This window comes from Engystomops pustulosus, chromosome 3, assembly GCF_040894005.1.
Source record: "Engystomops pustulosus chromosome 3, aEngPut4.maternal, whole genome shotgun sequence".
NCBI classification, from domain to species: Eukaryota; Metazoa; Chordata; class Amphibia; order Anura; family Leptodactylidae; genus Engystomops; species Engystomops pustulosus.
Window position 1 is genome coordinate 47,061,647 of NC_092413.1, and position 15,897 is coordinate 47,077,543.

Below are 15,897 nucleotides of genomic sequence, written 5' to 3' on the forward strand. Positions count from 1 at the left end.
ATGAATAAGATTTTATCAAATGTAATTCGCAAGCTACAACTAAAGCCCGCAGGTTATCTCACGTCCTGCAACATGAGGTAGTAGTGGCCGAAAATATGCCAACATTTAGGAAAGAGCTAGATGTATTTTAGATGACAATTGGCATAGATGCTGATATTTAATCAAAGTATGAATGTTGTTCACAGCAGCTCCGTTGGGTCAATAAATAATAAATTTTTGCCTCCTCATCATGCTGATTTCATCTTGACATCTTGACCTGAGACCAACAGTATCTCATCATTGCAAGGCTTCAAGAAGGATGTTTTCAGACAGAAGCGGACCCTGAGCTTTAAATGTCACAGAGTTTCATTGGCAGGTTAGAACAGAGATACAGAGAGACTGGAAGAGTTATAGAAAGGCATAGAAGTGGACATACTGTGACCACATACTTGACTGCGTTATTGTGAACAATGACCTGTGGAACATGATCATGAAGGCCACACAACTCCAGGCACCTCTAACAGAGGTGAGAGGTACCTAAGTGTTACGTTGATTATTCAAAACCGTTTACCTAAGCATGGCCTGCGTTGTAGATGACCTGAAAGGGAACATGTACACAACACCAGGCACAGCATATATTATTTTGCATGGGCCAGGGAGCATTCACACTGTTTGAGGGACCAGTAGGGTTCAGTGCTGTTCGCTGATGAAAGTCAATTCACACTGAGTAGCAATAATGCCACCAGGCTCGGACTGGGCCAGCGGAGGACCGGAGCATCCTCCGGTGGGCCCCAGCACCTGGCTATATGGCTGGGGTCTCTGTTCAGATAGGAGGCCCCTGGCGCTCGTGCACCATTGCCTGATGGATCTTTATCTCCAGATGCCGATGCCATTGAAAGTCACAGAGCGACGCGGCCGGGACCCTTACTCGGCGCACGTTGCACTTTGACCCAGGATGCGCGGCTGCACATCCTGTCCCCTACAGGAGAATCAAGTCCTCTCAGAAACTCACCTCTAAGGTAAGCAGAAGACGCAGGGGACTCAAGGGGCCTAAATGGAGGACAGCAGAGCCCCGAATGTATTACATGTTTACTGTGATTTGCGGCAAAAATGTAATAATAGATGTGTGCAGGACCTTCCTGCTGTATACAGGGGAAGCTGGAGGACCTGTAGTGATGTCATCATCACATGACCCTCTGGCTTCTCCTCTACACAAACTCATGCGGAACAGCTGCTAAAAGTGAGGTGAAAGGTACTAGAACAGGGGAGGGAATAGAACAGGGAGAACAGGGTGCAGCAGGGGGGACTAGAACTAGGGGGAGAGGAGAACTGGGGGCTGCAGAGGTGGGCTAAATATGGGGGCAGGAGGGGAAATAGCAACTGCATGAGGGGGGGGAGGGGGGAACTAGAACTGGGGGCAGGAGGAGGGAACCAGAACTGGGGGCAGGTGGGGGGAACCAGAACTGGGGACAGAAGGAGGGAACTCGAACTGAGGTCAGGAGGAGGGGGGGGGGTTTACTAGAACTTGGGGCAGAAGGGGAGGGGGGAATAGAACTGGGGGCAGGATCAGGGTTTTGGCTCCCAGGAAGGGTAGCAGTATGACAATATGGCCCTTGGACCAAAAAAGGTTGTGCACCCCTGGCCTAAAGTGTGAACAGTGGGACCTAGATGGAGGACATTGTGTCTGGATGGAGGACACAAGGGCCTACAATGACCACAGCGGGGCCTGGATGTAGGGCAGAGTGGCCTGGATGTAGGACAGAGGAGTCTGGAGGAGGAGGACAGAGGAGTATGTAGGAGGAGGACAGAGGGGTCTGGAGGAGGAGGACAGAGGAGTCTGGAGGAGGAGGACAGAGGAGTCTGAAGGAGGAGGACAGAGGAGTCTGGAGGAGGAGGACAGAGGAGTCTGGAGGAGGAGGACAGAGGAGTCTGGAGGAGGAGGACAGAGGAGTATGTAGGAGGAGGACAGAGGGGTCTGGAGGAGGAGGACAGAGGAGTCTGGAGGAGGAGGACAGAGGAGTCTGGAGGAGGAGGACAGAGGAGTCTGGAGGAGGAGGACAGAGGAGTCTGAAAGAGGAACAATGTGGTTTTGTTATTGGGGGGGGGGTAGTTTGATATATGTGGGGACACAATGTGGTCAGTTGTGGTGGGTGGATATTATTTAAGGCACATTTTGATACATTGCAGTGAAATCCAGGTGATATTATACTGTAAGCAACTGTGGTTTTCCTTAGTTACACAGACATTTGTAGCTTTGGAGACAAAGACATGAAGACAATTGGTGGAAAATTCTGCAGCCATAAGTCATGATAGAGAGAAGTCATCAGCACTTCTGGACCCAAAGGATAAGACGTGTCACCCATGAGTTAACAGATCTGATTGGAGCTGACACTTACACCCTGAACAAAGCCCGGCCCCTAGCAGGAAGCCCACAAAATCAGGGGTAACTCTTATAACATCCCCAATATTAATGCCCTGACATATGGCCACTGCAGCCTCAGCTTACAAACAGAAGAGAGGGAAGGAAATCCTCTGTATCAGCTATTTCATTGCCTCCCAACCAGTACCTAAATATTCCCTTATCTCAGACTCTTACAATGTAGGTTATGTCTCTATGTAGCATGAGGGTGGGCCCCCAGAATCAATTCCTCTGGTGAGCCCCAGGCACCCCAGTCCGACCCTGATGGCCACTAATGATGTTAGAGATGTCAAAGAGAGCCACTGTTGTCACCGGATGGTGTTGGTGTAACAGTGTGGCATGGTGTGTCTCGCCAATACCAAGAACTTTTAAAAACTTTTTATAACAAAGCGTATGGCAGTTATTAATCCATCATTAATCGAGTAATTGTGCTTAGTTTCAACTTCATGGACGACAATGCACCAGGTCACCAAGGTCGCAGCATGGAGATTGGGGTTCCTCAAATGGAGTGGTCCACTTTCTCCAGACCCCATTGAAAACCTATAGGATCAGCTGTGTAAGGCCCGTAACTCTGTACCAAAGAACCCCAATGACCTGAGAGCTGCTCTTCAAGAAGACTGGGATGACATGTCTCAGCGGACAATTTGTTGACTTGTGAACATAATGAGACATCGATGTCAAGCTGTAATTGATGCTCTAAGCCACCTGACAAGTCATTGAGACTTTTTTGTTGGGTTATGGTTCAATACATTTTTTCAATAAGTTGTTTGAGATGAGGAAATCACCATTGCATGCTTCCATTTATATACCCTACTTTCATTATGTAATATCACTGCAGCGTGAAAATTTTATGTTTTCCATATGTTTTTACCAGAAACCCAAATTTCATTTGCCCCAGAAGACCAGGCATAGCTGTTATGACTCTATGATCACAATGACAATGTTATATTCGGTATACAAACTAGTCTGTAAAACATTATGGAGAGAAAAACATTTGCTCTTTTGACTTTGTTCATCTCATTAGAAAGTCCTTTTAACTGTTTCACAAGCTCGAAGTTTAGGAACAATATTTTTCACACATTCTCACGTCGTGACCATGAATGTATAATGTGAGCACATATATTCTATGATCAGTGTAAAGCCTTTATAAAATTTAGACTCTGATCTGATCCATAATAATGCCTTATCATTTTTATTATTACAGAGAAGCAAATCATGTTTGAAGATGACCAAAACAAGTCTACCCCTAGAGGGCGCACTGTACCATCTATTGTAAATGTATTCTGATATGTTATAGTGATCTCTCCAGTAATAGAACCTTAACAAAATGAGACAAAATGCTTGAAACAAATAGTACGAGAAATTATCCAAACACTTTATGTGATGTCACATTCCAGGTGTTTTCTAATGTTTGTTTTCTAATGTCCCGTCCTATAGAGGCAATATATAACATATTATAGATAGATTACAGTTACTCAATGCTTACTATTAGTGATAAGTGGACCCATTGAAATTTGGGATGACAAAACTATTTGAGCCAAACTCAAACCTGAACCTGTATTTGATACATGTGTCTTTTCTCACATGTTGCCAATACATATTGGTCCACAGTTCACTAGGTGCAGTTTGCCTGTGAATTGTGAAGGGTGCGCCGGATTCATGAATTGTGGAGCAGATTCTTTATGAATCTGGCACCCCCTGCACTGCTCTTAAGTGTGCACCATTGTTTGTTCATGCTGCAGAATTGTGGCACAAGGTCCAACTAATCAGTAACATGCCCCCTTATAGGTACACATCTTTTCTGTCTTGTCGGACACAAAAAGTGCAGCCGCGACACAAAACTGGCGCAGACTCTTTATAAATACCGTACATGTGCAATCAGTCTGCACTTTCTTTTCAGTGCATAGTCAGGAAAAAAAGACAGAAAACTGGCACAAACACTTTATTAAAAGTGGGTCATTGACTGGATGTAGCATCAGAACTAATATACAGATCTACAGATACGTTGATCAATTAGTTATGTCAGAAAAGTCATGTGGGTCGTGACCTGCCAGCTAGGACCTTTTAATAATTTTCTAGGATCAGGTTGGATATAGTGTACTATCAGTGTCATTATAAATTGCTAACTTATATTGATAACTAAATGGAGGATCAGAATCAAAGGGATTCTTTTCTCTCCCATCAACTCAGAAATGAAATCTGGCTCTTGTAGATCACTATTACAACCACCCGTAGGCAGACTATATAATAGTTGGGCTGTGTGTTCTCAATATGCTATAATACAGTTGTATAGCAGTATATTCCATGAACAACAAACACCCAATGAGGGATGAAAAAAGTTAAAGAAATGTTTAAAAAAGTCAAAACATAAAAATTCGAATCACTCTCATTTCCTTAGAACGTGTATATATATACAGTGTATATATATATATATATATATATATATATACACACTCACCGGCCACTTTATTAGGTACACCTGTCCAACTGCTCGTTAACACTTAATTTCTAATCAGCCAATCACATGGCGGCAACTCAGTGCATTTAGGCATGTAGACATGGTCAAGACAATCTCCTGAGTTCAAACCGAGCATCAGTATGGGGAAGAAAGGTGATTTGATGCCTTTGAACGTGGCATGGTTGTTGGTGCCAGAAGGGCTGGTCTGAGTATTTCAGAAACTGCTGATCTACTGGGATTTTCTGTGGGCGGAAATGCCTTGTTGATGCCAGAGGTCAGAGGAGAATGGGCAGACTGGTTCGAGCTGATAGAAAGGCAACAGTGACTCAAATCGCCACCCGTTACAACCAAGGTAGGCAGAAGAGCATCTCTGAACGCACAGTACGTCGAACTTTGAGGCAGATGGGCTACAGCAGCAGAAGACCACACCGGGTGCCACTCCTTTCAGCTAAGAACAGGAAACTGAGGCTACAATTTTCACAAGCTCATCGAAATTGGACAGTAGAAGATTGGAAAAACGTTGCCTGGTCTGATGAGTCTTGATTTCTGCTGCGACATTCGGATGGTAGGGTCAGAATTTGGCGTCAACAACATGAAAGCATGGATCCATCCTGCCTTGTATCAACGGTTCAGGCTGGTGGTGGTGGTGTCATGGTGTGGGGAATATTTTCTTGGCACTCTTTGGGCACCTTGGTACCAATTGAGCATCTTTGCAACGCCACAGCCTACCTGAGTATTGTTGCTGACCATGTCCATCCCTTTATGACCACAATGTACCCAACATCTGATGGCTATTTTCAGCAGGATAATGCGCCATGTCATAAAGCTGGAATCATCTCAGACTGGTTTCTTGAACATGACAATGAGTTCACTGTACTCAAATGGCCTCCACAGTCACCAGATCTCAATCCAATAGAGCATCTTTGGGATGTGGTGGAACGGGAGATTCGCATCGTGGATGTGCAGCCGACAAATCTGCGGCAACTGTGCGATGCCATCATGTCAATATGGACCAAAATCTCTGAGGAATGCTTCCAGCACCTAAGGCAAAAGGGGGTCCAACCCGTTACTAGCATGGTGTACCTAATAAAGTGGCCGGGGAGTGTATATATATACATATATATATATATATATATAATATATAATATATATATATAAACTAAATTATAAACCTATTAGCTGTCATGCATTGGGACAGGAGATGGGTGGGCGTGCCAGGCTTCCGGAAGTTGTCAGAGCGAAGGTGCCGTGCCCCTGAAAACAAACTGGTGTACCGCAGCGCGGAAAACCTAGAGCACTGAGGGAGGAAATTATGGGTTTGTCTTTTTTCAAAGTGCCCCTAGCCCACTAGTAAAGTTATTTTATTAATGTCAGAAACCCCTTAACTCTTATATTGTAATCATCTAGATGGATCCAAGTATAAGGTTTACATATTCTTATATAAATGTATGTGTATATATATATATATATATAGCCCTTTAGTGTCTTTCCATGTTCCCATGAATTAATCAGTCTTCTAATAGGTAATTTATGGACCACATGTAGCTCCTTCAGCACAATCTAAACACAATTAGCAGCCATGAATTATGGCCGTTTGTGTCCTATGTAAGTGAAGAAAGCTAAAGGCAGATGGGTCAGCTTATTAACATGCAGGTCATGTGTGCTACTGTTTTGGGATTCATTCCAAATGGGAATTACCCTGATTTCAATTAATAAATCTTTTGTCCTTTATTCATTTACAATTTGGCCACTGGATTCTGCTGGAAATGTTTCAGGGCTCCTGTATTGTACTGTCAGTCTAATTACGCATTGCTTTCTCCGGGATAACAGGGCACTTTGTGGCTGTTTTTTTAGAACTTGTTTTTCTAATCATCTTACAAACTTAAAGGGGCTTTATACTAATATGCAGTGCAGATAGAGGCAGGAATTAGAATGAAACTTTCTAATGTATGCCCTATCCTAATACTCAGCTGTGTAACAGAAGCTGCCTTGGGCCAAGGGTACAAAGTACAGAATTGCTGCGCAGCAAAACGTTTTTTTTCCTGCCGTTACTTTCAGCCCCATGTTGCAGGTGGCTGGAAGTCAGAGTTCAACCTTCACATTGCAAAAGCTGAATGTTGCACCAAGATCCTACACCCACAAGGGAATGATTTAACATTGCAGTTTTTTTTTTCTTCAAAAAATGTGGGTTGTGTGGGTCACTGGCCATATTATGCAAATCTAAATTTGCAAGTTTTTCATCCGCCCAACAAAGTTTGATGCAACAGAGTTTCTGAGTGGCTAGAGTACTTAGGGAATAACAGGATAGGGCAAGTTACTGAGGTGGCAAGATGGTAGAGCTAGAGGCATTCGTGGCCAGGATGCGGGAGCAGGCGAAGATGAGGGGGCCCTAATGGATGAAGGAGCAGCTGGAAGTCATGGCAGGGCAAGCCAAAGCGCCTGAGTCCATCGGTGCAGAGGAGTGGGGGTGCATCAGGTAGCCCCTCTGGGAGTGACTGCAAGGCAGCCAGGGCCGGCCTGGTAGAGCAGCCATCAAACAGTGGGACGGCAGTGCGAAAGGAATGTCATGTGCTGGCATCTCCTACAGGGGGCAGCCAGTAAGGAGAAGGCGGCAGATGGGGGGTACCTCCCCAGCTGAAAAGTCAACTGAAGTTACCTGTGAAGCTAGATGCCATGAGGCCATGGCTAGAGTGGTACCCACATAGGGAGAAGGCAGAGTTGCTGGTAGAGGGTTTTAGGGATTGTTTTCTTATCCCATTTAATAAGGGTTTTGGGGCAAGCGTGGTAAAAAAATTGAATTCGGTAGCATGGTGCCCAGGGGCTGTTAGGGACAAGTTGAGGAAGAAGTAGAGTTGGAGAGGATGACAATCCCGTTTCCGTCCCCGCCGGTTGCAGGGCTGAGAGTGTCATCCTTCTGGTATCATACACCAGTACAGACTAAGCCAAAATGTCAAGGGGATGGGTTACATATGTGCCATAGTATCAAATCCCAAACCAAGTCCACACAAGTCAATCATTACAGGCTATTGCATATCATATCAAAGATACCCACCAGAGGCCATGCTCCACAAAACCAGCACCACACTGTCCAAATACCCCTATGTATGTTTTGCACCCTGCCCCATATCCCTACGGCCCATAACCTTTTTCTCAATGGAGTTATTTGGGCTAAATTTGTAATAAACCATTTTATTCTATTTTTAGGAAACAAAGTGACCATAAAACAATATGCCTACTCATGTAATAATTCTCAACTTATTCCCCCTTATTGATTGTTTCTGGATCCCTGACAATCTGTATTCTGGCCTACTGAACAGTATCTGCTTAAATGATGTGATTATAGTCTTATTGATTAGAACTGCACAAACTGCATACGGTAGTGTCACCTATAAAAAGATGGTAATTGCTCACAAAATTTTTTGAAAGCTCATATAAACATCAGTTTCATGTTAGTTTACCAACCCTTGTCTATATAATATCTTGAAGGTTTAGTATACCTGTGAACAAACCGTTCTATATAGTTCACATGAGTTTGTATAAATTACATCATGGACCATCATACTCATGGCAGTAGACATATGAACCCTTGGCTACATAAAATATTTCAAAGCCAGCAAAAAAAACATGTGGGCAGGCCTTAATTATGTCCAGTACTTTTTATGTAGTCTGTAAGAAAGTTGAAGACTTTTGCTGTGGTTTATGGTTTTGTTTGATTACTGCATTATGTTTCCTATGTTATGTTACTGGTATATATACCAATGTATGACCATTGAATTGATGAAATGCATTACATGTATATATCTGTTCATCTAGTCAGCAGGACAAAAAGACAAACACAGTACATTGTGTAGGAAATTGAGAAGTATTGAAAAGTTAATCATCTCCTCTAAGATCACTTAGGTCTCAAGCACACAACCTGAACTATGGCTAACTCACGGCCTCCTTGGGGGCACCGTGTACCACCACATCCTGTGGACATCAGGGGTAGCAATGTTTACTTACCAATAGGCAAGGCTACAAGCAACAGCACAAGACCCTTTCCTTGTGTGTGATTTTCTTTGTATCAGGGGTGTAAAGGGCTTTCTAACAATCACTTACATTTTTGCACTTTTGGAAAACATTTACAACTGTTTTTTGCAAATAAAAGAAACAGAAAACTTTATTGGTTTATATGTAATAAATATATGATAAAATATAACAAACCCCTGTCTACCAAAGTGCTTCAATACATAAATATAAAATGGCAATGACACAAGCCCAACATTAGAACACAGATTTACAGACAGTTCAAATAATTACAAAACGTTTACTATTCTCTCTTCACGAAATATAGAATATTTTCTTGATGAAAACAAATGTCTTCTGTTGAGAATTTTTTTAACATCCTTTTCTTTTCTGCATAGATAAGTAATGAACATGCTCAGTTTATCTATCTGAGCTTATAAAAGTTTCTATTTATTTACATAATGTACAAAGATTTTGCATAAGGCTCTTGACTTTTTTTTAGATTTTCATGACTGAAATTTAAGCTGAAATTATGACACCCCCTGCCCCCCTCTGACCAAATGTTAACATAGCCGATGCATCAAGTGAGAGACAAGTAGTTCTTCAAAACCTTGACCCTAGTTGACAAAAATATAACAGCTTTTTTTGGATAATGAACATTGATGAAAAAAATTGTTACCAAAATACAACAAATTTTTTGCTAACAAAATGCAAAAATATTGTACCCAGAATTTGCTTTTATAACAACTTTAAATGTTTAACTCCCATTTGGAGAGAACATTAGATTTAACAGATCTGAATTACTTCAAATTTACATTCTGTTATTCAATAGTAAGAAAAAAATTTATTTTCAAATCATGTTGTGTTCAAAAATGGAATATCTTCATGTTTGGGGAATAAAAAATATTTGAGATGAATGCAATTTTTTTCGCAAAACTAAAATTATTTTGAAAGCTTAATTTTTATCATAAAATCGTAATATCAATTATCCAGAAATTTTATGCAGTCTGATGGAGCAAACGTTTTTTAGCCTTACTATTTTTAAATATAAATATAGGAATGCATTTCTAAAAGTGTTTTCCTAGATATAGATAATAAAAAATAAAATAAGTATTTTAATAGCAAATAAAAAAATACCTTGGAAACATGATAAAATAACGTTCATAATTTATTTCATCTTCATTTTTCCCCAAGAATAATTTTTTTATTGGTATACAACCAATTTGGTTATGTTATTTGTTATGTTATTTTTGTTTTTGTTATATTTTGTTATTTTATCTTTTGTTATCATTTTTTTAAAATTGTGAACCAGATTGTTGTTAGAGTTTTAGATGGTATTATAAATGAAGCTACAGCTATCAAAGCCAAATTCTATTTCTTATTTTATGTTTTCACCAAAATGACTGATGAGGAATATTTGTTGTTGCATTTTAAGTGTTGATGTGACACTTCAGATCTGTTGGAGTCATTTTTACCTATATACAGATAAAAACATTGGTTTGTACAAGAGAATTCCAAAAAACCTATTGCCTATTTTTGTATACATAAAAAAACTAAAAAAATAATTTGTACAATTTTTTACAGAATTAGCTTATGTTCTGATGAGGAGATGCCCTCAATAAAAACCTGCAATCAAATTTTCAGCAATTGTTGATCGAAATATATGTGCAACAGGTAAAGTCCATGATTGTATCTGGCTTTAGCAAATTGTCAAAGCATTTCCACCTCCACTACCTGCCTGTACACACAGTCAACTCAATGCTCGCTGTCTGTGCTGTCATTATGACTGTCTCTGTTGGATCCATGCCTCATATTGCACGGTGTCTCTTGTTTCGCTGTGCTTGAGAGGTCAATGGCTCGTTCTTCAGAAGTGTCCATACTATTGCCTTTTTCCTGAGTGTTTCTATGGGAGTCAGATGTCCTGGATAACAGGTTCTCAATATGATGTTCCCCCCTGTAATTATCTGTCGTTTGTTCATCCAAATCTGTTTTCCTGGTGATGTCTAAAGACTTTTTGTGCATTCCTAAAAAAAATAGACAAAAACATAGTTTATTTAACAAATTTCAAAACATGTTGTAAAATGTATTTTTTTACTTCTTTTACATTGAATTTGTAAACATGAACACAGTTTTATCCTATCCAACTCTAAAGATGAATGTGGAATTAGGAATATGAAATCTTAGGATGTTAAAATGACATATAATTTTCCATGAAATCAGCTTCACCTGTCGTTGAAAGTATTTTTTTTATTAAATCAATGAAACATGAAAACTGTAATAAGAATTTTTGTTATTTGACTGGATTTACACATATTATGACTTTTGAAAGATAGAGTTTAAGGTATCTACCGTAAAAAGCTTCCTCACCCAACAGCCAAGGAGCACAGGAGCCAACAAGTCCATTCTTTGCTGAGTTGATGATGGACTCGGGTAGTGGGATGGAGTGCCTTACCATGGCACCATAGAGCCCATATTCTGCCATAACACTGCTCCTGCCCCAACACTTTTCACGCTTTCTCCATTTAGCCCTCCTGTTCTGGAACCAGACCTGCAATACAGAATACCAAAATGTCCTCAATTAGTACCTAAACTATCTTTAAATCAGAATTATCTGCACTTATAGTGCCACTTTCTACCCATTTTTGATGTTGCAGAAGTGGGTAAATATTTTTCAATGTTTACCTGTATTCTGTCCTCCGGTAGTTCTGTCTTGAGAGCCAACATTTCTCTGGCATACACATCAGGATAATGAGCTTCATTGAAGGCTTTCTCTAATTCCTCCAGCTGATGAGCAGTGAATACAGTCCTGCCGATATAGACATACAATTATAGACCATTGCCATCAATTACCAAAATATATAACCCCCAGCCCATATCACCATCCCTCTCATCACAAAATAAACCATAATGAGCATGAAAAGTTGCTTTAGTGTGAGGTCCAGGGGCGTTGATCTAAACCCTTTGGTTGTCCTGGGTCTACTTTATTGGGTTGGGTCTGAATGTATTAGTATTCTGTAGTGTATATGGGGCTATAAGCATCACTACAATTGGAATTTATGTGTTATTCATCTGAATATTATAAGTTAAAGTGGATCTACAGGCCTATTAAAGTCGCCAAATGTAAGGATATCCAAATTACCTGTGTCTTCTTTTCTTTCTTTTTGCTTGTGAGCCAGATGCTTTCAGATCACTTTTATCTCCAAGGAGACTATCATCATCTAGAAATGCAGACAATACGAGTTATTACACAAACTTTTGTATTGATCACTGTACTTTATAGAATAATAAGTAGCTAAAAATAAGTTGAGGAGCATCAAATAACCATAGATAATTGACATAATAAAAAAAACTAGTTATGGTATTTCCTATTTAAGTACAGAGAGATTTATAGAGGGAGCTGCTGTGTGTGTTAAGTGGTTAACATAAGGACAGAGCAATCCATTAGCTTGTCACATAAGCTCAATTCAGGCTAAAGGGAAAGTTGTGTGGTGTATTTACATGCAACCATTCAGCACCACAGAAAGGTCATACAAGCTGGACAGCTCTCTGATCCAGGACTCGTTTTCTAGAGAAATCACTTTCTCAAGCTGCTGTCACACCAGGAAAGACAGTGCGAGCCACCAGCAACCACACATATAAATAGGACTATAACAAACTAATACAATGTCAAACCATAAAGTAAACATGGTAACTTTTTCATCCACGGAAACACATTCCCATTACATTAATGTGGATAAGATCCCATTTTAAAGGGATTTCATATAACATGTTTTAAAACGCATCATGCTAAATTATTTTTCATACAAGTAAATTTTTAGTTACCAGAGATATTTTCCTTGTGCTTGTCTGAGTTGTGGAGGTATTGATGATCTGTTCTAGGCTGGAGAAATGGTATGTGAGTTGGGAGAAGACATGTAGTCCCAGTGGGTTGTTGAGAGGCAAAACCACACAGAAACCCCAACCCAAGGGGCAGAGAGCCGTTAGTTATGGAGACTCCTCCAAGACCTCCTCCTGGACCTTCGCAGCTGGGAATAGAGACTGACGGTGGCTGTAGCTCCGCTTCTAGACCAAGCAGGTCAGTGATGGCAAAGCCCTTGGATCTCATTGCAGGTCCATGAAAACGTCCTGACTTCTCATTTCCTGCACTTGGTGCCAAGATCTTCACTTTTGATTTGCCATCTGAGATGTCATCGCGCCCAGTCATGACTGTAGGAATATGGGATAAGTTTACTTTCTCTTTTCCTACTACTGGGCTGATCTGAAGGATATAAGAGGTCAGTGCCAGGCAGGGGGTTTTTATGTTGCTCCCCAGCTCCAATAAGCTCCTGGACATGCCCCTCGTCGTGTTTAGTGATGGTTCCACCTCCCTCTCAATCCCACAGGATTAATTGGCACCAATTCACCCCCAACTCCCCCTATCCTTCTCAATCCGATAAATTCCCTGGCTCTAACCTCCTGTTTCCTTCTCCCTCCTCCTCGTGGTCATTTTTTTCTATGCAGAATGGCAGATTTCACTTAACTTTACATCTGTTGAGGAGACCCTTTGTCTATTAGTGAATGGCACATAGTGACCTAACACAGTGAGTTAAAACCCCTCCCTTTCATTGCCCCCTGATTGATTCTGACACATAACTACCAGACCACAACAGGGGGTACTGATATTACCAACACCAGGAGAAAACAGGGAGGAAGGACAAGGATAAACCTCCTGACATTCAAGTGACCAGTGATCCACTATATCTGGGGTTAATCCTTGCAAAGGGAAAAAACTTACCTTAGCCAACTTTTTTCTAGTAGATGACACACAAGTTCCATTACATGTTTAAATACAGGTAATCCTGCAAATTTTATTTGTACACTTTTTATACTAGGATTAAATTTGTATTTCAACATTCAGTACATGAATACCCATCCAGGTTAATTTCAATTTCAAGCAATTTAATAATTATGTAACTGGTCCATTTAGTCTCATATTTGTTTAATGGACACATAAGTATAGATACAGTGATTGGTAGTAGTTCTTTGCAGATTAAATAGGGAGCAGATATTAGGTATAGCATTCACTACCTATCATTAATTATTTACTCTATCCATCATGACCTTAAGATTATTGCAATAAAAAAAAAAATCTCAAAAGTCAAAGTTTTCCAATGGACCCAAGGTTACTTAAAAGGATTTACATGTATTGTTCTATTAATGTGGTCATGGCACTGCCTTTGTTCATTGATTTTATTTATACCAATTTCACAGCTTTGGTGACTTGTCATATTAGAGGGCAATAACAGTACAATAAATGGCACATGCCAACTGGGGGAGGGTGTAACAAATGTTGGTTGAGGACCTGGTTATATCAAGCTATACATTAGGTTTATTTACATACTAAATAGCCACATTAATATGTGTCCAATAACTATATTTTAATATTTGCAATTAAAATATGGTACAATAGGAACGGCTTTTTTTGGACCATAAACTTTAGTATTACCATATCCAGGACTAAAGTGGGTAGGGGGGCATTACATTCTATTCAACAGTAGAAAAAAATCAGGGAAAAAGAATTTAAAATATGAAACTATTTTAAAGCATTATATTTTGATGTATGTGTGACATTATTGTTACAGGCAGTCTCCGGGTTATGTACAAGATAGGTTCTGTAGGTTTGTTCTTAAGTTGAATTTGTATGTAAGTCGGAACTGTATGTTTTATACTTGTAGCTCCAGACAAAAATTTGTGACAATTGGAATTTAAAAAAATGAGTGTGTCTTAAGAACCAGAATTAACAATAAAGCTTAATTGGAGACACCTGTTGATAACTGTTACAGTTGATCATTGTATCCTGTTACTAAAGTACAGTAAATTACCAAAATCCAGATATCCGTTTGTAACTAGGGGTCGTCTGTAAGTCGGGTGTTCCTAAATTAGGGACCTCATTTATAGATTATGCAACTCCATTGAGATAGTAAGTATCTCTGTGTAAATATGTGTGTCTCTGACATACAAGACACATACGACACATAGCACCAAAGCTGTTTCTGGAAAAAGAACATCCATTTTTCACAGAAATCATTTTAAAGGTTTTCTAATAGGCAGTCATAATATTGCAACATAAAAATATTATGTCATTACTCAAATGTGGTCATTTATCTTTAGGCAGGACTATTGTGCATGTCTTTTTTTCTGGGTTTCGTTTATCTTTATTTAGAGGGTGATATATCAGGCATGTGTGTCTTTTTGTTAAAAGTTGCATAAAAGTTGCATATTCATCTACAACCCCCTTCAAAACTTTTGCCTGCTTCTGCACAGGACTGGATTTTATTTGTGCCAAAATTGCGCCGTTTTAAAGCGATTTCCACCAAAGTTGCAACTTTTGCTATACTTCCACATTTGGATTTTAAAGATATGTCAGACAAGACACTGAAATTTTTTTGCATGCCTAACTTTGTTAGAAGACTGGAAAAGTCTCTGAGGAGCAGCAGCTGCATTAACAACTGTTCACCAGGACAGGGAGCCTGGTCTACTACTCGCGGCACCAGCTTATTAAAATGTATGAGTCTGGAGCAATGGAATCTGGTGTAGCCAAGTGATATACAAGTTTTGTTTAACAAGCGCATCCAGCAGCCGTGACATTTCTATTTTTATGTTAATGGACCTATATTAGCAGCTTCATGTTTAGCAGGTTTATTGTATGAGACCCAGCAAAAATCAGAAATATGTCTCAGACATAGATGCATGGAGAGGCTTACATGAAGCAGATGACATTGTGCCAGGAGCAACCCCTACCCCAAAGTCCTTCATAGGAGAGACTACTTAGAAAATAACAAGCCGTCTCAGCTGTCATTGGGCCTCATTGGGTTCCAAGAATTATTTTGTAATTTTGTAGTAAAACCGAATTGTGTGCAGTGCTAAGGGCAAGTTGTTTTGTTGGCCACTATAAAGAAACTTTACCAGGGTAAGTACAAAACCCTAATCGGGTCCGATATCACTGGTTGGTAGTGTGGGTGCACACAGTAATCATCCAGAAGATAACAAGACATGG

The 15,897-nt window shown here is 40.2% G+C and overlaps 1 protein-coding gene across 2 annotated transcripts; it reads right to left on the minus strand.

The window, feature by feature from the left end:
* Window positions 1-8,986: 8,986 nt before the first annotated feature.
* VSX1 (visual system homeobox 1) lies at window positions 8,987-13,139 on the minus strand. Of its 2 annotated transcripts, none has more exons than XM_072140684.1 (5): window positions 12,684-13,139; window positions 12,001-12,079; window positions 11,544-11,667; window positions 11,229-11,409; window positions 8,987-10,885 (listed from the first exon to the last, which is right to left on the minus strand). In XM_072140684.1, exons 1-5 carry the CDS (start codon window positions 13,063-13,065, stop codon window positions 10,617-10,619), a joined length of 1,035 nt encoding a protein of 344 aa, XP_071996785.1. In that variant the 5' UTR covers window positions 13,066-13,139; the 3' UTR covers window positions 8,987-10,616. The 2 variants fall into 2 exon arrangements, with proteins under 2 accessions (XP_071996785.1, XP_071996784.1); XM_072140683.1 differs by having other exon boundaries at window positions 11,211-11,409.
* Between the last annotated feature and the right edge of the window lie 2,758 nt (window positions 13,140-15,897).

Bases quoted from the DNA above. Each gene is read 5' to 3' on its own strand.
- VSX1 (XM_072140683.1), bottom strand. From the start codon at position 13,065: ATGACTGGGCGCGATGACATCTCAGATGGCAAATCAAAAGTGAAGATC. The intron at 11,668-12,000 runs GTAATTTGGATA...CTATATCGGCAG, and splicing joins AGAAAGAAAAGAAGACACAG to GACTGTATTCACTGCTCATC. The intron at 10,886-11,210 runs GTAGATACCTTA...TATTTTTTTTAG, and splicing joins GGGTGAGGAAGCTTTTTACG to GAATGCACAAAAAGTCTTTA.